This window comes from Myotis lucifugus, unplaced genomic scaffold (genome assembly GCF_000147115.1).
Source record: "Myotis lucifugus unplaced genomic scaffold, Myoluc2.0 scaffold_13, whole genome shotgun sequence".
NCBI lineage: Eukaryota > Metazoa > Chordata > Mammalia > Chiroptera > Vespertilionidae > Myotis > Myotis lucifugus.
In genome coordinates, this window is record NW_005871061.1 from 5,264,485 (window position 1) to 5,289,935 (window position 25,451).

Sequence of the window (25,451 nt, forward strand, 5' to 3'; positions counted from 1 at the left end):
TAAAAATAAAAAGTAATATAGCACAATGACTTAACATGTCACATAAGTAATGATATTACTTACACCATAGGGTTATTGTGCAATAAAATAAATTGATATGCCTAATGCATTTAGCTGCTATTTATTATTGTTGTTCTTACTATTACTATTATTTCCTCTACCTTTTTTTTCTGCCCTAAAAAGTAGAACCAACAAGACATCACCTTTTCCATTTACTGGAAACACAACATAAACAGAAATATCTTAATCCTACAAACACTATTATGAAGAACTTGCTATTTAATGGATATTGACTCTGAACCATTGATTCCATGTACAATCTCTAATAATTAGCTTTCTATTTCACACAAAGTGGGGTAACGACTCCAGTTGCACGTAAACAGGCCATTCTGTTTTAAACCACAAAACATTAGACATCAAAAATTAGTAAGGACCATAAAACTGAATGCAGCTCAGTTTTATTCTGTTTCTGTTAGGAAGCACATGCACACTGTCAGCTCACGTTAAACAAACAAGCAGACACAGGGCAGATGCAAGGACTGCCTGTCTTCACTGCCAGGTTACCGAGTCCTTATACATTATTTCAACAATACAAAAAGCGTCAAGAAGTCATTACTGCAACTTATGTAAGTTTCTGTTGACCCACAATAAAAAAAAAACACACAAAAAACAGACCTTTCATATTGATTCAAAGAACACTTTTTTTTTCTTAAAAGGTGTGCTTTGAAATAAATATGAGTAGTTTTAAGCAGCTTATTTAGGATTACAAAAATGATTTTAGTACATGGTTGCTTACAAAGAGATTATATAAATCATAATATTCTAGAGCTGGGAAGAAACTTGAAAAATAATCCAAACCAACTCTCTCATTTCACAGAAAAAGTGACTCGCTAAATTCACGAGTCTCTGGTTTCTATCCCAGTGTTCACAGTAAGGTTCATTTTTTAAAAATCATCTTTAACAATATTTTCAAATTTTCTTTAAACTCTGAGAAAAATTAAGTTGGTTTAGATATGTAGTATATCTTTGAACAACTGAAGAAAAAAAATATTAAGCAATCCCAAATAAGCTGAATACATATCCAACAGTCAAATTTCACTAAAAGATATGGTGGACATAAAAGCATTCAAATATGCAATCAACCGTTAAATCAACATATCTCTGTTCCTGTCCCTTCATATCATTTAATATTTACTTTTGCAGAGCTGGCTTTTCTACTGAGTAGCATTATTTACATATATATTTGATCTTCCACTATGCCCTTCATTTCTATCTAGAAAACTGGCTTTTGCTTTCAGCTATATCTTGATAAGAAAATGAAGTTAATCTGAATACTTTCACCTCCTTAAATTACTAACAGTATTTTACATTATTTGTAGATAGGTAATTTCACCAAGTAAAAAATTGGCATTGCTTACAATACTGTTTCTTTAAAGTTTAGCTATAAAGGGCACATTTAAATTTTAAAGCCCATAACTTTTAATAAGGTTTACTGTGATAGATTCAACTCAAAAATATTTAAGGATTTTAAATATCTGACTAACATAATGAACTTAACCTCCTTTCTATGTTACATTAATTTCTTCCAATATTCATATTACTAGTTAACATATTCACAGTCAATTTTCTTAAGCTATCAAAAAAGGAAACATCTGGATTTTCCAGAGTGATATTTACAGAGAGATTTTTTTAAATTTGGTTAAGGTATATATCAAGATGATAATATCAAAATTTTGTTGAGATTTCATATAATTGTTTTATGTTAAAATTCAAACAAAGAAGTCACTCTATTGAAAATTCTTCCATTCTACTGCACTTTGTAAACATCCAAACATTCTATATCTTACATATATCAATGCTGTAATGTCCACTCACTTTAATATAAAAGCAACATGCATAAGTAATGCAATAACATGCTATTAAAGACCACCTTACCACATCATCTGCCAAAGTTTTTATTTGAATGTTCTATTAAAACCAAAAGAAAAAAAGAAACACCTGTCAATAAGAGAAACTCATAGATAAAATAATTGAATAATTCTTATTTTTATTTTATCAAGTATAACTAGTCAAAATAATCAGACAGTTTAAATATATTAACAAGCACATTTTTTATAAAAGGAAAAAAAAAACTTTTTAAAAATTTAAAATAAAGGGTGGGGTGGGGATGTGTATTTGTTTTTAAAGATGGTGCCCAAGGTCCCGAAGTCACATTTGGATCAGACATCATGGCCACAGTGCTCAAACATAAGAAAACATACAGCGAAGTCATAAGCCCCTTTCAAGTTTTTTCAAAGTTTTAGAATGAATGATCATGTTTTTACAATAGATAAATTTAAAAATATATGTAAATAAGAAGAAAAATGTCATATTTAATAGTAATAAAATATAACACAACAGCTCAGTCTAGAACTCTGTTATATCTGATGGGTATTTAAAGGACATCTTTATAAATAGTCTAGATAAAACTGAACTTAGTGATTCTTTTAATATATGTCCATTTCTCAAAAACTCCAACACTTTTTTTGGATGTGGCTCTCTACTTCTAATGCTGAAAATCATTGGAAATGGTGTATTCTAGTTAATAAAATACAGTGGTTAATAAAAACTACCACATAACATACATACGCACCATGATTTGAAGAATCAGAATATGTACAGTAATACTAAAGTAATAAAGCAATACTAAAGTAAGCAAAGTAACATCTAATAATTTAGTAATCTTCATGATTCAGAAGATACTTTAAGATCTTACAATAACACAATTAGCATGAAGGGCAGTTATTATATTATAAATGTTTTGAACTGCCAACCAAGTGACAAGATTAGGGAAGAACAGGTTTGGTTTAAATTGCCTGTTAGGAATTGAAATTAACCCTTCTGCTACATCATATACATTTATTTCCTACAACATAAACTAATGATATACATCAACTTGGTCATGCATGCTCACATCCCTTTTTACTAAGCGAAATATGGTCTTCTCACTGATGGGGAGAAGTCCATTATGAGTTTTAAGGAAGTGAGAATTATTTGGTCTCAGGATCTCATGAAATTGTCTTCAAATAGCACCAACAAAATGCTCTAAAGATCACCCTCCTCTCAATCAGCTGGGACAAACACACTATTATCTGCAAATTTCATTTTCTACTCTTAATCCATTGATTCCCTCAGGGATCTACACTTCTACATCTTTATACAATGCCTTCACTACATCCTGCTGACACAATCCCCGATCAATCTTTATTGCCTGAGGAAAATAAAAGAGGGGGGATTAGTTATATAAGAAAGGAAGCTATTTTAAGAGAGATCTCCCTAGGACTATCTCCAGCTGGTATTTTCTCTTTAATTTTCCCCGTGGATTACCGGAAACTGTTTTATGCACAATGACAAGCTTCATGATCTCCTGTAATGTAAAATCAGAGTGCAAAATGTCAAAGCCTCAAAGGTGCCTCAACTACCCTGTTACCATCTGGATATGTATCTGTCCACCTGTGTTATTATTAGCCAGATTATACAGTTCTTCAAGCAACACCTGCTTTTCTTCTCTTCCCATCCTGTGGGGTTATAAGCTCAAGACTAGAAATGGATCTGTATCTTCAACGTTAGAATGTAAATTAGGGGAAAATATAATTTTATTTTGTCAAATTCTCTATAGTAAGGTACACATATGTGTGGAATGCTTTAAATCTATATCTCGGTTTTGAATATAATGTTGACAGTTTAATAGGACAGAAGAAAAAAAGTAATGCTAGCAATATTATCACCTTGTCTATGGGAAGAAACTTGAGTGTTTTTCTCTTTTTTAAGTTAACATATTTTTGTCCATATTAAATCACACATTAAAGAGTTAGAGACTATTAAAGTTATATGGAATTTGAGAGCATCTAGTCAAAACCTCTCATTTTACAAGTGACGAAACTGAAGCTTGAAGATGACGAGTAAATTCCCAAAGGACCACAGATCTGTTTATTACTTGATACTAAATCTTAGTCAACATGTGACCTTTTCAGTGAGTACAATTAAGCTCTAGGACATTAGGACTGAATTACTGAATTACTGAATTGAAACAGTTCATGAGAATTTCAAATTCAGAGACACCCCTTTGTGGGTAACTGCCCTTTTGCCACCATTACCCAGGGCTCAAGCATCATTGCAAAGAGCATTCCCCTGGCACCCACAGTCCTTCCCCAACACATTTTACATGTCATCCTACTAAACTCAATTTGACTGATATGCTTTATGCTTTTTGAGTGCTAATCAGCTAGTTATTCTCCATATACAAGCTATATGCTAATTTAGATTATTCAGAATTCTTAAATTTTACTTTCCTAATTATTCCTTAATATTGCCTCCAGACCACTTCTAGGTGGGTGGCAGGAGGGAAAAAGTAGTATACAATTAATAACCCAATGAGCACTACATGAGCAGGAAGTGGGCAAAATGTCTCAGAGAGTCAGGCAGACTTTCACAAAGGAGGGTAACATTTATTAATGGTTAGATCTGCATTCCATTTATCCAGGCTTAAGATTCCCATGGCACCTTGGTGTCCTCCCTTTCCTTCATTCCCTATAGTCAAGCAGCTGTCAAGTTCCATGGTAATCTTCCTGCAGTTCCCTCTTCATCCTCACTCAAAACATTCTACTTTAGATTCTAATCATCAGCAGGCAACAGTCTCCTAATAATTACCTCTGCTTCCACTCTTTTCTCACTGCCAAAGTCCTCTTCTTAAAGCAGAGATCTGGTTCCAAACACCAGCAACTCTTACCTAGATTTCTGGAATAGCCTCCTAATCTGTCTCCCTACTTACATTTTCAACCTCCTACAGTTAATTTTGAACAGACTGACGTGATATTGTTAACATCAAAATCAGATGTCACTCTTCTGCTCAAGGCTTTCCAATGACGCTCCATTTTCACTGCATGTGAAAGTCAAAATCCTTACAATAGCCTACAAAGAAGGCCCTATTGATCTGCACACTCGCTATATCCCTCTGAACTCAGCTCTTACTACTGTCCCTTTCATCCACTCTGCTTCAGTCACGCTGACCACCTCACTATTCCTCAATAGGGCGATAAGCCTCATGCACTAGCTCCTCCCTCTGCCTGGACTGCTCTTTTCCATTATCCATATAGCTCACTCCATCACCACCACCATCCCCTTCCAAGTTTTTGCTCAGTGAGCCCTACTCTATCCATCCTGTTTAAATGGAAACACCTTCTCTGGGTACGCCTGACTTGCCTTACTGTGCTCTACTTTTCCTTGCTTCAGTAGGACTTATCACATTTTAACATGGTCTACATTTTACTTTTTTTTGTCTGTAGGCTCCATGAGAATAGAGATATTCATCTGTTTGATTCATGGATGCTCCCCTAATGCCTAGAGCATTGCTTGGCAAAGGCACACTAAAAATTATGACTGTCACACACCTGTTCATAGTCAATGGCTTCTAATACAGGATAAAGACTAATAGCCTTAATATGGCATTAAAAGTCCTGTATTGTTCAGCCCTAGTTCTATTTCTTCTACTTATTCTCTTTGCTCATGATCTATATGCTACAGAAAACAAAATGGAAATCCGGAAATCCTTTTCCCACATGTACGGCCCAGTACATCCTGATAGTGCACCCACTGTTCCCTGTACCTAAAATGCCCATCTAGCTAGATAAATTTCTCTTTCTAGAGCTACTCTTGAGTTTAATGTTTGATTATTGATAAATCAAAAGTCCAAAATAATACCAGAGAAGGGTTATGCTCTTTTAGTGTTTTCTTAAAGTTGTTTTTTAACAGAAATCTTCAGGAATAACAGAGCATGCGAAGGCACATAGGAAATTATAGTCATGTAAAAAATTATTGCAATTACTTGTGATAGAGAACCATACAGAAAAACACTCTGCTTGTGATTTCTTGATTTTTAAGTTTCATTCAACTACAGAGTGTATATCTTGTATAAATATGCACATTTGGCTAATGGATATTTTCTTATAGATTTCCCTCATGTAAAAATCTACTTTCATAAATATCTTCTTGATGCCATTATTTAGAACTCTTCTTTATAACTGTTCAGAAAAAAAGAAAAAATGTGGTCTATTGAAAAGGAAAATCTTTAAGCAGATTTGAAGAGTTTCAGCTTCAGAAGGGATGATTTTTGGCCACTATACATGGAAAAATACACTGAAATTATTGTATCAGTTACAATTAAATTATGTAAAATAGAAAATAAATTATTTCTGCCACACAATTGCCTTTCTATAGCAGTCAAAAAAGAAAGGTACACCCTAGCCAGGTGGTTCCATTGTTGGAGCGTCATCCCCTACACAAAAGGTTGTATGTTTGACACCTAGTCCAGGTACATACAAGGAGGCAGTTGATGGATGTTTCCCTCTCATATCAATGTTTCTCTTTCTCTCCTCTCTCTCTCTCTCTCTCTCTCTCTCTCTCTCTCTTCCCCCTTCCTCTTTCTCTAAAATCAATGAGTGCATATCCTCGGGTGAGCCTTTAAAAAAAATGAAGGTACAAAAGGAATTAAGAAAAATAACAAAAACCAACAGCAAAAAGACAACGTTTAGAGAACTGTAGAGCTGTTTCTTTGATAAGAATAAATCAGTCATTTTTATGTAAAGTGACCTTTAAAACATATTTTTACATGGTTTTAATAAAATACAGTCTCATTTATAATGTTGCTCTACAGGGATAAGCTCTCAAATTTTATCTGAAGGTAATTTATACATGTGCGTGCATCTCTCTCACATCACATGCAAGCAGACATTATGGATTTTATCCCTATGTACAAGCTATAGATTTACAACGGAGTTCTAAAAAATGACCAAAAAAACTTCAGTCACACCCCTGATTTAAAAGCACTGATTAAAGCCATTTTAGTAAGTTTTTATTACACAAATCTAACGATAATGGTCATTACGATGAGGGCATATTCCACGAATAAGTATAGTGACCATATATTTTCATTAAAATCAACTCTGGAAAAGCAGTAAGCTTGTGCATTAGTAAAGCAATCAGAGTTTATTAAACTTCATTTATAATCAGTTATATTAAATATAACTTAGTACAGTATTATATGAGTATGGTATAATTATGAAAGAATCACTCCAAAGTCTCAACCCCTTAAGAATAGGAGAAATGGTTGATTTACTTATAAACTCTAATGCTGAAATTCTGATTGAAATGCAAGAGTCATATTGCAAGAAAATTAAGTTTTAATTTTCTCAATCAGGCAGAAATTAACAAAAACAGCAAGATGTAAAGATGCAACTCTCTTATGGCTAATGTTACATGGTAATACAATGTTTTATAAACATCGCACAATTACTCTAGTAACACAGAAATTAGACAACTAAACTGCATATAATTCAAAAGTCTCACCACCAAGTTTTAGAGAAAATAAATGTTAGCCAACACAATAAAGATGAAGGGTCAATTATTTACCCAGCTTTAAGTTTTCTAAGAAGGACAGGGCAATATGACACAGAAAACCATGTGCAAGAACAAATACCTGAGCATCTACTATTCATCTGTGCAGTGCTGGGCACTAAGAATACAATCATAAAATAAGTATGTGCTCTTTCTTTATGGAGGTTGCAGTTCACTTGAACATAAGATGAATGAAAGAACAAATCACAATAGAGAAATTCTGAGAGCTCTGATAGGTTAGTACCTAACACAACCTCCATATAATTTCCATGCTAGAAGGGTCCATAAGTAAGGCCATCCGTATCAACCACAGATCCAGGGTTTGATTTCTAGACAACATGCCTGGCCCAATACCTCTTCAGATCAGCAGCAGTAACAGAAGGAAGTAGTTACTCTTCAGTGGCCTGCCTTCCAACTTTCCAGATCCTTTACGAACCCTGAACTTTATAAACCAGTAAAACCAATCTAGCCATTTAATCCCCTGGTAACCAAGCTGAACATTCTGTTCAGGCATTCAACTACTTTATTAAAGGATTTTTTTTTAGTTGAGTACCTGTAAGTTGTGTTTATTTTACCAAGAGAGTTATATATAGTCTGATTTTTAGAAATAAGATCAATATAGAAGTTTGATTCTAAGAAGACAAGAGGAAAACAAATTTAGGTTTTCAAAATCATTAAACTATTACCGCCTATATTTAAAATTACTCCAAAACATTCTTTCATCTCCTTTATAACAGTGAAGATCATTTTTAGGCACCCACATTAGTCTTAGGCATTGTTGTCTTCCATCATCATAGATAGATCAATGAGCAGTGTGCTAGGCACTGGGATTTAAAGAGACATGGTTCCACCCCCAGAAGGCAAAACCTAATAGTTGAGAAGATGAGGTTATAGGCATTATGCTCCTATTCTCCTCTTTACTATGCTGTTATTAGTATTTAAACCTGTTCATTTTACCACTTTAACAAAGCAATACTTTTATATTTTTGTAACTATAAAGACATCATTTCAGAAGTACTGTCAAGTCAAAGCCTCAAATTTTTTTAAAAAATATATTTTTATTTATTGCAGAGAGGAATGGAGAGGGAGAGATAGAAACATCAATGATGAGAGAGAATCACTGAGAGGCTACCTCCTGCATGCCCCCCTACTGGGGATCAAGCCCACAACCGGGGCATGTGCTCTTGACCAGAATCGAACCCGGGACCCTTCAGTCCACAAGCTAACGCTCTATCCACTGAGCCAAACTGGCTAGAGCCAAAGCCTCAAATTTTAACCCACCACAGATTTTAGCTATTATGAATCAAAATTCTTTCCACCATTTTTATGACAAGAAAAAAAATTCCCTTTTAGGATTTTCTTCTCAAGATGCTCTTTAAACTTATAACACACAAAATCTGTATCTATCAGAAATCAAATATGACATCACCGCATAGGGCTTCAGTTTTCTTCCTGAAGGACCATGTCACTGCACTGGATAAATTCCATTAATCTGTCATAACAAGATATGCTCAATCTTAAATTAATTGTCTCGACATGAACTTCAAGCTTGAACTTCCAAGACAGGTGACTATAATATGGGACTCCAGCAGTCTCTCCTGAGTAACACACATGCTCAGCTTGAGGGCTAAGGGCCAAGCAATCAGGAAATGTATGTTTGCCGCTCAGGTCTTAATAAAGTTAACACTAATGAATTGGAGGAAGTCACTTGGTACTGAATTAATCAGAAACAACTGCAAGAATCATCCAGGTTTTTAAGAGTAATAACTTCTTCTGCAGGTATAGAAATCATGTTTATTTGCTTTGTAATAAACCATTTCAAATGGGAAAATTGTTTGGACATGAAAGTTCTTTCTTAGTCTATAAAAACAACAGGAATGGAAACAAAGCTAGCTTTATACAAATACAAATGTTTCAAAACCCAGCCCAGTACCTTGTACACAACAGATGCTCTTAGATCAAAAGTTAGCCAAGTGAGACTCAATATTTAAAAAATAAATGTGTACCTTCTGTTTTAATAAAAGACAAATGTCTCAACTAAACATTAATATGTCTGAGTATCCATTATATGCCCAGCACTTTATGACACATAGATGCTTAAGAAAGGATTCTGCCCTTAAGGAATCTGCAACATAACTGGGGAATGAAAACTAATCACATAAAAACAAATAATTAAATGCTCAACTATGAGATTCTGAGGTATGTAGCTCCTCCCTAGGCCCTGTCACATGACCTATTTTCGCAACACTGACCACTATCTGAAATTATCTTGTTCACTTATTTACTTATGTTATAGATTCAAGAAAACAAGTTCCCTAACAGCAAAGACCTTAATTTCCCTGTCTTATTCATTTTTGGATTTCTAACACTTAGAACAGTAGCTGGCACTTAATAGCTGCTCAAACATTTTGTGGCAAAATGATGAAAGGCTGTATTCAGAGCTTTCAGATTTTAGAATTTCAGAGAAGGGTTGTAGGCCGTAATTGTCAGGATAGATGGCAGAAGGAATCTAAGGATTAAAAGGCAGCTGTAGAGATCAGCAATGTGGTCAATTTTACCTAAATACAAGCTACCATTTTCTGAGCATTTATTATGTGCAGGCACTATGCTAAGAGTTTTACATGCAGTGCCTCAGTTAAATCCTCACAGCAATCTTGTGATAAAGGAATTTGCTGTCATTAAGTCATTTGCCTAAAGTCACAAAGTTAATAAATTGCACAGTTGGGATTAACATTTAAATTAGGATTAGCATTTTAATCTGAGTAGAATCCAAACTCTATAACCTCCATCCACATTCTGAATTCTGCAAAAGAGTCTTCATCAGTATAACAATATTGATTAGAGCTCAAGATCTTTTTCAACCTTGGCCTTTCCGTTCTGTGTACTAAAACTCTGCTCTGCTTACAGCTCTCAGCCCACGGCCCCCTCCCTCTTCACCCGGCCATTTCCTACTCATCCTTTCTGATATCAGCTGAGGTTACAATTGGTCCTGTTATCATCTTATGGTTCCTGGCTTCTGCTTTTGTAACACATCCTGGTTATCCAACTACAATTCCGTATCAATGTTGTCTTCCTTGCTACACTGCCAACTCAGCGTAGTAAGTACTAGGTCTCTCTTGGTCCCAACTGTGTCCTTAGTTTTTTAGTTTCTAGCACATGTTTAGCATTCAAAGCTTTCATGACTTGCTGACTTGAGAGAGGGCTTGGGGGAGAGGAGAGAGAGATCCAGTTGTAAGCTGATAAGAGCTTAGACCAGGATGGTAGCAACAGAAATAGAGAAGGCAGTTACTATATATAATTTTGTTTAAAATTACACTTGTTGTTGAAGCAATGTACCCAGACATATGATTGTTGTTTGTATTAAATAGAGTAATTTAATATCTGTGGTTATGATTACCATCTTTATAACACACAAATAACCTCTAAATGGCTATGATTATCACTCTGGAGATACATGGCAAATCATTGTGAGGTGATGTATCTATTTCAAGTAGCTTTTATAAATAACCACATCATTTAGTTTTCTGATGTAGCTGCAAAATTAATCTGACAAAACAAAATGATTCACTCCTTTAAAGATTCAAGAGTATGAATCGCCTAAACCAGAAAATTATACCTGAGTTGTGAATAAGGTATTATTATAACATACTTTTGGTGGGGAAAGATACGTAAACCAACCAATAATTTAAGTTAATTTCACTATTAGTACTTTTAACTGATATTCTTGAATTTGCAGATAATTTCCAATTCAGGAACAGGTTGTGGTCTAAAAGTTCATTTGTATGGCAGTCATTTAGCTCCTGGAACACGTTTTCAAAGATACAACTAATAAAAGTGGTTTCCAAAGTGAAAGTAGATAACCCTCTCCCCATGGAAAACAAACACTGCTTATTTAGACTCATAACAAGAACTTTTTAAATAACTAAATATTATAACAAATATTTAACACTTAAAAACTTAAGCAAAACATGACTATAAGGTACACAAAAGTGATGTAAAATTTCAGAAAACTTAAAAAGGATCTTCAAAAGAATTTAGGAATAAAAAAGAATTTAAATTTTGTAACCTTCATTTTTCCCCTCACTGGTTTAAAAGCCTATGCTGAGCAGTGATAACACCGTTTAAAGCTTTTGTCCCATAGTGTTCCTTAAATAGTTATTTAGTTAGCTTTAATTTGGATAAAGGATTTTATCTAAATATAGTGACAAATTCTGTCAAAGTAAAATAAAGAACACATGCAAAAACATTTCATTTATGTCACTGTTTTACAAACACTATCATAATAAATTAACAAATAGTTTTAAATTTTTGATATTTTATTTTAAACAAAGCAAATATTGTACTAGTATTTTCTGTGACAGAACTAGAATTTCTTAGACTCTAACATTGCTTTGTCCACAATGGACTCTTCATGTATTTGAATTAGCTGAGATGGAGGAAGAATCACAAATAAGTCAGCAACTATACTTAGCCCGTGAGGCCTTCTATATAGTGTGTGATCACTATACCATTTACAACATAAAAATGATTAACTGTATGTCCCTTTTCCTGAAAATTTACAGGCAACTCAAGATGATTCTTTTTCTTTTCTTAATATTGCAAAATCACAGAAATAGTTCAGATTCTGATATAGAAAACATGTTTTTTTCCTTTCCAACCAGACTTTAAGACAACATGTCTCCTATATATGAATATATAGATCATACTTTGCATAAAGCCAAAAAATATGAAGGGGTTAGCAACCTCTTCTGCAATTCTTTGACTTTGCTGACACCAATAAATGTGGCTGACCAGCAAAATCAAGTCCTGTCATGGGGTTTCCCAAAAACCAATGAGAGATACACACATATCTCTGCACATTGTAAACTGGCGAGTGACACTCAGACTACGTATGGCAGGTGCTCTTTGATAAAACAAGTCAAAGTTATGTGGGCTAAATTTGAGAAGTTCTGAGCTTATTTTAATAGCAATTTGGCTAAATTTCTATTTTCCTCACTGCTGAGTAATTTGGTTTTATAACAGTTTAGCCAATTAAGGATTAGAAAGTTTGAAAAATGTTACTATGCAACTGACAGAAAAATTTATAATCAGTAGATCATTGAAATACAAATATAGATGTGCTTAAACATTTATAGAATTTCTCTTACTGTGCTGTCATGAGTTCTAGCTCCAAATTAATGAGCCAGCACCAGAATCATAGCCAGGTTTTTCACAATATTCCTAAATTGAGTTCTCTTCAAGCACCATTCTATTTGCTAAGAATATTCTACTTATTTCAAACAAAATTACTTATTTAATGGCCACAATCAATATTATTGAAGCTTGGACGCACATAGGCCTTTATAGCCCTGATCAACTCATAGGCTCAGTACTGTTACTGTACTTGGCCACAGAGACAATGTTCTCAACAATGGTTGAATCCCCAAATCAGCTTACAAACTCTAATGTATATCGCACCTTCAGAACAGCACTAGCAGTGGTATTCCAACTGCATCCTCGTTTGAAACACTTTCTGTAGAAAATATACATTCGAACTCAGTATTTTCCTTTCTGTAGGTAAGGCTGGCGACACTAGCAGTGGTACATAAGGAGACAGAAGAGAAACAACAGGCCTCCTATTTCAGTACAAGGGTTCGAAAACTAACGCAGGAGGAGATCAAGCTCCTGCGGTGTCTTAGCTGAGGGAACTGAAAATAACTTACCCCTTCCATGATAAAAAACAAAAAACATTTGTCCTGGGATCTAAATCTCTTCATAAAGACTGCCTCTAGTACTTATGTTATCAGGGGACTTGGGGTATCCCTTTCCCCACTGGGTGCTGGGGATGAAGTCCTTACAATATCTTGAGAAAAAGAATTTTCTGAGACTCGCACGAGAGGATGAGTGGGTTTTATTTGCGCGGTATTACATCCCTGGGTTTCCAAGCCCCATTTCCTACCGTGAATTTGTTCAAGAGTTTTAATACCATAAAGAGCAAAAAATTTTTTAATAATAAATATTTTTTAAAAGGAGTTTTAGCCGAAACCGGTTTGGCTCAGTGGATAGAGCGTCGGCCTGCGGACTGAAAGGTCCCAGGTTCGATTCCGGTCAAGGGCATGTATCTGGGTTGCGGGCACATCCCCAGTAGGAGATGTGCAGGAGGCAGCTGATCGATGTTTCTCTCTCATCGATGTTTCTAACTCTCTATCTCTCTCCCTTCCTCTCTGTAAAAAATCAATAAAATATATTTTTAAAAAAATAAATAAAAAAATAAAAGGAGTTTTAGTACAAGTTTGCTCTACCAAGTTGAAAAATCTCTCCATTTTCAGATATCTATTGAGTTCTAAATATCTCAAATTTCACAAACTATACACAAGCACCTTTCTATTTGAGTTTTTAAATGGTGACCATTTATTTTAGGAATGTACTAGAATGACCTCTTCCTCTCTAGTAAAACCATAATAAAATATGCTGAGAGGCATTTTCTTTCACATGAAATGCAGAAATGAAACTCTATGTAGGCCCAAAGCTGCAGACAGTGACTAAACATAAACATATAAACAATGGGGTGACAAAGTTTTTTAAAACTTAAAATGTAATGACACCTGAAATTAATACAAAATAATGTTGAATGCAAAGTGTAAAAAAAAAAGTGCCCATGACAGGGGAAAAATCCAGGAAATTCATTTTCTTCTTACCTTTTGTTAATTGCAAAATAAACATATTTCCCAGAGTTAAAAAAAAAAGAGTAATGAAGCATGGTGTCAGTCAGCAGTAGCCAACAAGGTTGAATGTTTTCCTCAGCTAGAGTATGCTTTACAGAGCCTGGGACACCACAAAAGTGCCTTTTTTTTTAATTCCCAGAGGGTATCTTTCCTGATGTCCCTCTTAGTTCAAACCTTGATTATACCATTTATCATCGTATATAATTTCCCACTGGAGAGTATGAATTTCCTGAGGTAGGGACTGGGTCTTAAATAGCTTTGGATATGGTTATAAATGGGTAAAAGATGGCCTCTGTATATTGGCCCTTTGTTATTTATTTCTTCATAATAGCTAAGACCCGTTAAAAGCCTACAGATGCCAAACTCCAGTTTTTACCCACTCAATGGCTTTAAATATAGCTCAAGTAAGCACATTTCCAGCCATTGAGAGCCAGCCTACTTTGCATACAATGTAAAACTCCACCTAACATCTGCCAGCCAAACATAAAATAAATGGAACAGCTACAAAAGACCCCAATAGCTACTGCCCTTAGGAGCTCTCTGACCCAAAGACTCTCCATTGTGCTGCTGGGTGACATCAAGACATATACAGGGTGGGGCAAAAATAAGTTTACAGTTATAAGTACACAAAAGTTTACTCTTGTATTATTTATTAATCATTGTATTATTTTCCATATGAACAATTGTAAACCTACGTTTGCTCCACCCTGTATGTCCCTCAGGAGTTCCCCTGCCCTCCTCCCCTCTGGGTAGTGCTCCCCCCTCCCCCCCTACTGTTGTCTCTGGAAGGACTCAGGCTATGAGGGGCTTCCCCCACATGCAAATCTGTTAAAGCAACACTCAAATAAAGCTCACTGCATACTACTGTCATCTCCTCGGCCTCTTTTTCCTTTGATCAGCCCCATCTCCCTCCCTTCCACTCTCTCTAAAAGTCAATGGAAAAATATCCTCTGGTGAGGATTAACAACAACAACAACAAAAAGATTAAAGCAAAATAATCCAGGTTTGTTATTCTCCAAAGCCAATAATATCCTTAAACAATATGCTGTATCAAAGAAGAGTAACCAAGAACTCAATGACATCTCAAGAAATATCAGCAGCTCAAAAAAAAAAAATGACTGATCTTAGAAAAGAGCTTATAATAGGCATGTAGGGATACCACAGCTAATTCAGCTAGAGGGAAAGGGGGTGAAGTTAGAAAGTCAGTAATAAACAAGAATAATATAGAAGAATTTTAAAACCAAGAAAATAAATCTACAGAGAAAAATCCAGATTAGCAAAGAATATCACCCTAAAAAAGTGAAATTAACAGTTCACCTTCAAAACACAGTCATAACATTTACCTAAATATATTATAAGAAATATCCGAAAAGGGGGACATCTGTAATACTTTCAACAAGATAAATTACAATATATATATATATATATATATATATATATATATATATATATATATCTGTAAGCGGGTGGGGGTTTCCATTAACCATCCAGACAAGCTGATCAGATTTACCCGTATCCCTACCTATGAGGCTGATAAAAAGCCTGTGTGTTGGGGGGAAGGGGAATCTTTAAGGAAGGAATTATTACACATACACACCTGGAACCTAAATATTCAGCAGTTGTGGGGGTTTGTTTGGAAAGTAACCTCCCACCACTCTCCTTCACCCCAGTTGATGGGTTACTAATTAGGCAGAGTAATAAAATAAAAGGAAACAAATAGAAAGTTTATTTTATTTTTAATTTAAATTCTTTATTGTTTAAAGTATTACATAAGTCTCCTTTTTCCCCCATTGACCACTCCCCGGCCACCCCCACCCCTCAGCACATGCCCTTACCTCCCCCCATCTGTGTCTCTCCAACCTATGAGGGAAGGCAGGGGAGTAAGAGATCAACCAACGGACTTGTATGCATGCATATGAGAAAGCTTATTTTAAAATCAATGTTTAAATACACTTGAACTATAAAATTTAATCTGAATTTTAAACACACACACACACACACAAATTAGAAACGAAAGAGATGTCTGGGTCTCTTTTCCTCTTCTGGAATATATGGTTTCAAATTCTATCTCCTAATCAAATCACCACAATTCCTAGAGCAACATTTATATTCTGAGCCTATTACTATTCCAGATAGACAGCAACAAGTCCAAGAAATACAATGGAGAGAGGAAGGGAGGACTGGAGGGAGGAAGAGAGGGAGAAAGGAAGACAGAGGGAGAAAGGAAGACAGAAGGAAAGGGGCAAGGAGGAAGAGGAAGGAAATAAGTGAATAATAATCTCTTAACTTGCCAAATTCTAGAGGTGGATACCTAATAAGAAATGGTGTTAAATAATGGTTTGTATACTAAAAAAGAGGGGGGGGGGAACAGCAACAACAAAGCTAGACCTAAAGAGAGATCATCACTACTATTAGTCTACTAATTAAGAGTCACTAAGCATCTACTATATGCCAGGCACTGTTCTTAGTGCTTTGGTTGAATTAATTAAACCACACAACAAACCTGTCATTTAGGTATTATTATCCCCATGTTACTGATTAGAAAACTGAGGCCCACAGAGGTTAAACAGAACTACTTTATAGTATTTTCTGACCTGTATGCAGTATCACCATGCCGACTAATACTACATCTTCACAAAGGAATTAACAAACATAGATAAAACTGTGGTACTGTGTGATCCATCATAGTGCAGATGGAGGCATCGCAACATATTAAATAGTTCCCCTGGGTGAAACCCAAAGAAAGTTTTTCAGCTAACATCTCAGATCATTTGCATAGTTTACTTTCAGAATTCTAGCAAGAGCTCAAAGGTCATATGCCTCCCAGATCACTCACATGAACTTAGCTTGTATGACTTAGCTTGTGTATAAAAGCTATTATTTTCTGACACCAATAACACAGACCTTTTCAGGCGTTCATTAGTCAGCACTTGACTGACCAACTGTAAGATACAAAATACTCAGTAAGCATCAAAATGCACTCTCATGAACATGTACTGGAAGATTCCCCTATGGTATTTGCATTTTAAAAATATAAAAGGAAAACATCATGCAATAAATGTTTATGACCTCTGTAAGATGGGTTCTATTTGGATTTGAATTAAAAATGTTTATTCTCTTTACTTAAATTACATGAAAAACTGAGTTATTCCCATCTTACATAATAAATCCTACAACAAAGATTAAAAACCTTCCCAGTTTCTGCTTTCACCTACAAGTTTATCTCCAGTAACATACACAAGTGAGTATATTAACTTAATCCCTCAAAAACTTGATGACTTCGACATAAGCTTTGGCGACAGCCCGCAATGAAGAATTCATTACTTCTGACCTAGCTTTGTCAAACAGAAGCTCCCCTTGAATTCCAGAAAGAAGGTAGAACCACAGACTTAACAGTCTTACTAAATGGAGTCAGGAGGGAGGAAACCAGTATAAAATGAGGTCATGTGTATAATATGCTACTAGTCTCTGCATCCAATACATTTTAACTAAATCATAGGGTACAGTTTCAAAAGGGGTTGGGGGGCCTGGAACTGAAAACAAATCAGAAAAGATTACTTCAGAAATATCCATTTATAGCTGAGTGGTTTGTTGCAAGCCCTTTAGAAGTACATTTATCACGAATAAAATCTGTCAAATTGATGGGAAGTTTCCTGCCAAAAGTGGTGTTGATGTGACCATACAGCACAAACATAACATTTGTTCTTAGTGATAGTGACTTGGGTTTTCTTCTGCCTTCCCCTCTCCCTGCCACTAAGACCAATGAGAATGTTCCAGCTTAAAGAATATGTGAGGTTATACTAATAGAATAATCCCTAAATTATATTATGTATTTAAAATATTCTAAAAAGGCTTTATCTGAATTTTTACAATAATCAAGGGTGAAGATAAATATCTTAAATATTGTATGACAAGGCAAAAACTAGATGTGTGCTTACTGAAGAGAGCCTAACCGAAAAGTATGCTCTAAAACTTTTAAAGTGTAGGTGATAAACAGTAAGGTTCTCATTAGCAATAAAATTCTGTTTCTGTGCTATATTTCTAGTAAAAAATATATGTGCTTGAGCTGGAGACTTTGATATATGAAGTCAAAAGGTTGGCCCAGCTGGTGTGGCTCAGCAGTTGAGCTTCAACCCAGGAACCAAGAGGTTGCCAGTTTGATTTCCGGTCAGGGCATGTGCCCAGGTTGAGGGCTTGATCCCTGGTGGGGGCCTTGCAGGAGGCAGCTGATCAATGATGTTCCTCCTTAATGTTTCTATCTCTCTACCCCTCTCCCTTCCTCGCTCTCTAAAAAAAAAAAAAAATCAATAAAAACATTTAAAAAAAAAAAAGAATCTCACTTTAAAAAAAAGGATTAGCCCTGGCTGGTTTGGCTCAGTGGATAGAGCATCAGCCTGCAGACTGAAGGGTCCCAGGTTCGATTCCAGTCAAGGGCATGTACCTTGGTTGTGGACACATCCCCAGTGGGAGGTGTGCAGGAGGCAGCTGATCAATGTTTCTCTCTCATCGATGTTTCTAACTCTCTATCCCTCTCCCTTCCTCTCTGTAAAAAATCAATAAAATATATATTTTTTTAAAAAAGGATTAAATTTTGACCAAGGCTGGAAAGGGCATTGTAATAAACAAATAGAAAGAAACAGATGTATCACATGACAAGGAGGAGAACAGTTAAGATAAAATATGTTTGGAAACTGGGAGGAGCCATATGTACACAATATTTATGAACTAACCAAGTTCAGGAAAGGAAGGAACTGCCAAAAAATTATTGACTAAAATAAAGGGAGACTGGCAGATTGAGGTTAAGATAATTGTTAAATGGGCAATTTTTACGTAAATCCAAGAGATTATACCTGGAAACTAAATTTAAAAGTTGCAAGGTGTTGGTTAACATTCAGCCAACAGTGACCAGGTGCTGGGGTGGAGGAGGGGGGGAAGAGGTAGCAAAGGAGAACCATGAAAATCTCACTTCAATTAGCTATGTCACACCAGATGTGTGCTTTTTTTAAATGTGTCTAAGATTTCCACTTGTGCCCAGATTTACCAAACAGCCCAAACCAAACAGAAAAAAACGCACAAGTATTTCAAAGAATGGTTTTCAAGACACTGGACAGCAGGTTACAAAGTCCAGTGATCACTGAAACATGGTAAACAGACGAGGCAAGCTCTCCGGTTGCCCTCACACTGCCTTGAAAGAGTGTCCAGGTGGCTGCTCAGGGAGGGGACCCAGGCAGAGCTCTGCAGCCTGCTGGAGTTGAGGAGCTGAGGATCCAAGACCAGGCTGCCAGAGTTCACAAGGGACAGTGCCAGAAAGAAGAAAGCTACCCAGAGAGAGAACTCAGGAGACCTGTGGAGGTCCAAACTGTAAATTCAGCAGAGTGCTCACTGGAACATGTCTATAAAGAAACTACCTGAGGATGGGGAAGAAAGAACCATCCAAGAGGCTGAGAGAGAAGACACTGCCTGGTGCTCATAGAGAACTGGGAATACAACCTATTTCTACCAGCTAAACTGGAAAACCTTATAATGAATGAGGCTTTGGGTAGAGCTCTCAGAAGGTTCTTGCCTCAGTAGTAAAGAGATGATTAGACTTAGACTAAAACTTGTTCTGATCTTGCCAAACAAATCTGAAAAGCAAGACCCAAAAGGATCAACCTGTTTCCAAGTAACGGAACTGCATCCCAAAACAATGCTCTACACTAATTACAGCACTACAAAAATACCTGCCACCCAACAATTCACAAAATCTGGCATCCAAAGATCGCCAGGCATGCAAAAAAGCAGGAATATATGACACTTAATGAAGAGAAAAAGAAAACCAATCAATCAAAACTGATCCAGAACTGACCCAGATTGTTTAAATTATCAAAGGCATTGAAGTCATTTTTACTTGTATTCCATATAATTAAAAAGTTAAGTAGAGATATGACAGAAACAAAAAGGCCCAAATTGAACTTCTGGAGATGAAAATTATAATATACTAGTGGCCTGGTGCATGAATTTGTGCACATTGAAAGGAAATTAATTAGAGGAAATATTTTAATATCGCTATTCACCCTTTCTTTATAATAGAAGTGTCAACCAAATTCACGATTGACAATGACAGATCGAAACACATGCGTGTGATTGGTGCCAGCAAGAGCTTTATATGTATCGCGCATGCATGCGTCAACTTAGCCTTTTATAGATATAGAATACACTTGCTTAATTAGACCTGCTTTCTGATTTAGCTAAACTTTTTCCAGCTCAGTGAAGCATCCCAACTTCTCTTTCAGGTAATTGCCAGAAACACAACAGTAAATATCAACACAAAGCAGATTATTATTGTAGATTACGCAGGGAGAACAAAGGGTAAAATATTTAACTGCAGCAGTGTTTGACTATATTTTGCAGTGTGAGAAAACTTGAAGTAATTTTCAAGGTCCACCATTTCTTACTTCTTTTCAGTCAGGCCAGTTTCTAAGCTTTCTAAATCTCCATTTTCCAGCTAACGAAAAGAAAATAGGATTCCACCGAGTCTCCTCTCTACCTACTCCAGGACTTCTGTGAGGATCAAATGAGATGAAGCACGGGAAAACACTTCACAGACATTTGGTTAAAGTGTAAAATGTTTCCACCTGGCTATAAAGCGAGTTGTGTTCCTGGGCTGAAGAAACTGCAAAGAGGCTAGTCCAGCCGTGGGCAAACTACGGCCCACGGGCCGGATCCAGCCCGTTTGAAATGAATAAAACTAAAAAAAAAAAAAGACCGTACCCTTTTATGTAATGATGTTTACTTTGAATTTATATTACTTCACACAAACACTCCATCCATGCTTTTGTTCCGGCCCTCCGGTCCAGTTTAAGAACCCATTGTGGCCCTCGAGTCAAAAAGTTTGCCCACCCCTGGGCTAGTCGCTAGGGAGAGGAAGCCAGGTTTTGCTATGTGACGTCATTACCCAGTGCCCACAGCCACCATTTCCAGGCTGTGCTGGGGGCCGCATTTTGTGCCATGGGGTGTTGGCTGTGATTTGGTGGGGTGTCGCTCCAGGGTGGTGGCAGGGCCTATTTCCCACTTGGGGGAAGCCAAGTGTTGCTTTGTGGGTGCCAGGTCCACAGTGTCATTTCTCTGTAAATGGCCAGTGCACATCATGGCAGCTCCTGCATTGAGCCTCTGCCCCCTGGTGGTCAGTGCACATCTTAGCAACTGGTCAGACAGATACTTAGCATATTAGCCTTTTATTTATATAGATAAGCAGAGAAATTCACTTGATAAAATTAATGGCAAATTAGATATTACAGTAGGAAAGATTAGTGCACTTGAAGACATATGCTGTAGAAACTATCCAAAAGGAAACAGAGAAAAAGACAAATGAAAATAGCCTCAGTAATATGGAGGAAATTTTCAATTGACCAAATATATGTGTAATTGATGTCCCAAAGAAAAAGAGAGTGGGGAATAACAAATCTATACTAATAAAAGGGTAATATGCTAATTAGACTGGGTAGATCGGACATCTCTGGTCGTCTGGTCCTCCTTCCGGACAAAGCCACGGTGGCGGGGGCCGAGGCAAAGGCAGATAGGGGTGATCAGGCCAGCAGGGGAGCAGTTAGGGGCAATCAGGCCAGCAGGGGAGCAGTTAGGGGCAATCAGGCAGGCAGGCAGAGGAGTTAGGGGCAATCAGGCAGGCAGAGGGGTTAGGGGCAATCAGGCCAGCAGGCAGGTGAGCGGTTAGGAGCCAGCAGTCCCAGATTGGAGAGGGTGCAGGCTTGGCTGAGGAACCCCACCCCATGCACAAATTTTGTGCACTGGGCCTCTAGTAAAGATATAATGGCCAAATATATCATAAATTTGTAAAGAAAATGTAACCCTAGGGCATTGTTGGAATAGATTGGTGCAACCACTATGGAAAACAGCATAGAGTTTCCGCAAAAAATTAAAAATGGAACTGTCTTATGACCCAGTGATTCAACTTCTGAGTATATATCCAAAGAAACCCAAAACACTAACTCAAAAGAATTTATGCACTCCAATGTTCACTGCAGCGTTATTTACAATAGCTAAGATTTGGAAGCAGCCCAAGTGCCCATCAGTACTTGAGTGGATAAAAAAGCTGTGGTACATTTACACAATGGAATACTACTCAGCTGTACAAAGAAGGAAATCTTACCTTTTGCGACAGCATGGATGACCTAGAGGGTGTTATGCTAAGTGAAATAAGCCAGTCAGAGACAGACAAGTGCCATATGATTTTTCTTATATGTGGAATTCCAAAAAAGACAACAACAAACAAACAAACAAACTAATAGAAACACACTTATAAATACAGAGATCTGATGGAGGCCAGAGTGGAGAGATATTAGGGGGGATGGATGAAAAAGGTGAAAGGATTAAGAAGTACTAATTGGTAGTTGCAAAATAGGCATGGGGATGTAATGTACAGCATAGGAAATATATTTAATAATACTGTAGTAACTATGTCTGGTGTAAGGTGGGCACTTGAATTATTGGAGGGAACACTTTATAACCTACATGAATGTCTCCAGCTGCTGTGCTGTCCACTGAAACTAACACAAAAAAAGTTGAATGCTAACTGTAATGAAAAAATAAATTTTAAAAATACACTATAAACCTACTGATCCAAATACCCCAATGAACCCCAGCACAAGAAACATGAAGAAAGCAACACCAAAGCACATCTTAATCAAATTATTCAAAACTAGTGATTAAGAGAAAATGTTAAAAGCAGCAGGGGGGGGGGAGATATGTAATGTAAAAGGAGATAAACCATACTAGCACAAGTAAAGAGAAGGCTATAGTGGCTACATTAATTCTATATAATAAAAGAGTAATATGCAAATCGACTGAACGTGGGAACGACTGGTCGCTATGATGTGCACTGACCACCAGGGGGAAGACACTCAATGCAGGAGCTGCCCCATGGTGGTCAGTGAGCTCCCACAGGGGGAGTACTGCTCAGCCAGAAGCCCTGAGTTGGGCTCAAGGCTGGCAAGCACAGCAGTGGTGGCAGCGGTGGCAAGAGCCTCTCCTGCCTCCGTGGTAGCACTAAGGATCCCTCCCCCCCAGAGCACGAATGTCATGCAACAGGCCTCGAGTATCAGATAAAGTGCATTTCACAGCAAAAATATATTACCAGGGATTACAAAAGATCATTTCATAATGATAAAGGGATCAATTAATTAATCAGGAGGATATAACAATTCAAAATGTTTATGCCTATAATAACAGAGCTACAAAATACATGAAGCAGAAAGTGATAGAACTGCAAGAAGAAACAGACAAATCCACAATTATAGTCAGAGATTTCACTGTCCCTCTCTCAATAATTGATGGAACAAGCAGACAGAAAATCAGCAGGAATATGGAAGACTTGAACAACACTATCAATCAACCTGATTGGATTGACATTTTGAGAACATTCTACCCAACAGCAGAATACACATTCTTCTCAAGTGCTTGTGGTACATTTACCACAAAACAAAATCTCAATAAATTTAAAAGTATTCCAGTCATACAAAGTATATTTCCTGACCACAATTACCTTAGAAATCAAAACCAAAAGATTTGTGGAAATTCTCAAAATATTTAGAAACAAATACGCTTCTAAATAACAGTTGAGTCAAAGAAGAAAGCAAAAGAGAAATTAGAAAGTATTGTGAACCAAATGAAAATAAGATTCCAACATATCAGAATTTAAGCCACAAAAGCAGTAATTAGGGGAAATTTTAGAACAGACTGTCAAATTAGAAAATAAGAGAGTTCTCAAATCAGTGACCTTAGATGCCACCTTAAGTAAAAAAGAGAAAATTAAATCCAAAGCAAGCAAAAGGAAATCATAAAAGTCAAAATGGAAATCAATGAAATAGAAAAATAGTACAGAAAAATCAATAAAACCTAAAGTTGTTTCCTTAAGTAGGAGGTGGGAGACAGAGACAGAGAGGGAGAGGCGAAGGGGGAGGAAGGGAGGGAAAGAGGGGGGGAGACCCAACACTATGGCTTCACTTGTGTATTCTACCAAAATCAACTCTACAGAGATATTTTCAGAAAACTGAAGAAAATGCAAACTAATTCTTGGTTTGGGGTTGGGATGAGGAGAGTAGAGAGAAATTCTCAACGGGCATAACCCCTTTGAGGGTGAGTGGATATGTTCACTGTCTTGATTGTGGTGATGGTTTCATAAGTGTGCTCATATGCAAAATTTAACAAGCTGTACAACTTAAATATGCATGGTTTGTTGTACCTCAATTATACTTCAATAAAGCTGTTTAAATAGACTGATAGAATAAACAGATAGATAAATGGCTACATACAAACAACCAACTTATCTCCACTTACAAGATATGAAACAAAAATAACACCTGAATTTGTTTAATATACTAGAAAGTGCATATTCAAATCATTTGTTTCCCTTCAACATTAAACTTTGATTACCACTGCAGACACTCAAATGTATGCTAGACTTAAAGCAAAATGTGACCTTAAAAGTGGCTTTCTCGTGTCTCTTAGAAACTAGTTCTGAATAGAATTCCCAAACATTCCAAAAGGCATTTTGAGAAATGGTAGCAGCATCATTACAAAGTAAATACGAAACCCCTATCACCCAGGGTGACTATACTAAGGGACAACAATTGAACATATTTACAAGGATTTCTGGGCTTATTTAGTTAGTTTACCATCTGTTATCTGCAATTATTTTAACACTGTGCAAAATAGGTTTTACACCCTAACCAGATAACTGAGAGAGTTGTACACGTGACCCAGATCAAAGGAAAGTTACCCGAAATACATAAAAGGGTCTAGGTTATGCCTTTTGTTTTGGAGACATAGCACAAGACCAACAAATATATATATATATTATTTTTATATATATATATAAATTAATATATATTAATATATATAATTAATATATATATATATTAATCCAAAAGTAAAGAAGACAATGGAGGAATCTTATTCTCATCCTCTTATGTTTATGAAAGAACTTCCTAATACAACTCCTACTTTCGACTATGGTTAAATACACCTGAGTAGCAGCCACTCCTTCAAACCTAATCCTTTTCACCAATAACCAAACAAGACACTCATTCTTAATTATGTGTACAATTTCTTGCAAAATACTCTAGTTTAGGTCAGTGAAGCTTAAAAGAAATAAACACTAGGCAAAGCATCACTTTACAGCTTGTGTGTACCTCACTTCCTCTTAACCATGACTACTTAACTCTAATGATGACAGAATAAATCTTCACTGTTTAATCAATATTGCCATGTGAAAGCATATATAATCCAGCCATAACAAGGCAAGTACTGCAGTAAGTGTCC

At 36.3% G+C, this 25,451-nt stretch overlaps 1 protein-coding gene across 3 annotated transcripts in view; it reads right to left on the reverse strand.

The window, feature by feature from the left end:
• Positions 1 to 25,451, reverse strand: part of DIAPH2 (diaphanous related formin 2) — a 906,095-nt gene that overhangs the window by 851,169 nt on the left and 29,475 nt on the right. For 2 of the 3 annotated variants that reach the window (XM_023750472.1, XM_014452154.2), the window contains exon 2: positions 1,936 to 1,968. The exons of the other annotated variant lie outside the window; for it this stretch is intronic. In XM_023750472.1, the coding sequence (XP_023606240.1) occupies positions 1,936 to 1,968 (33 nt within the window). The remainder of the gene's footprint in view (positions 1 to 1,935; positions 1,969 to 25,451) is intronic. 3 annotated transcript variants of the gene reach the window in all.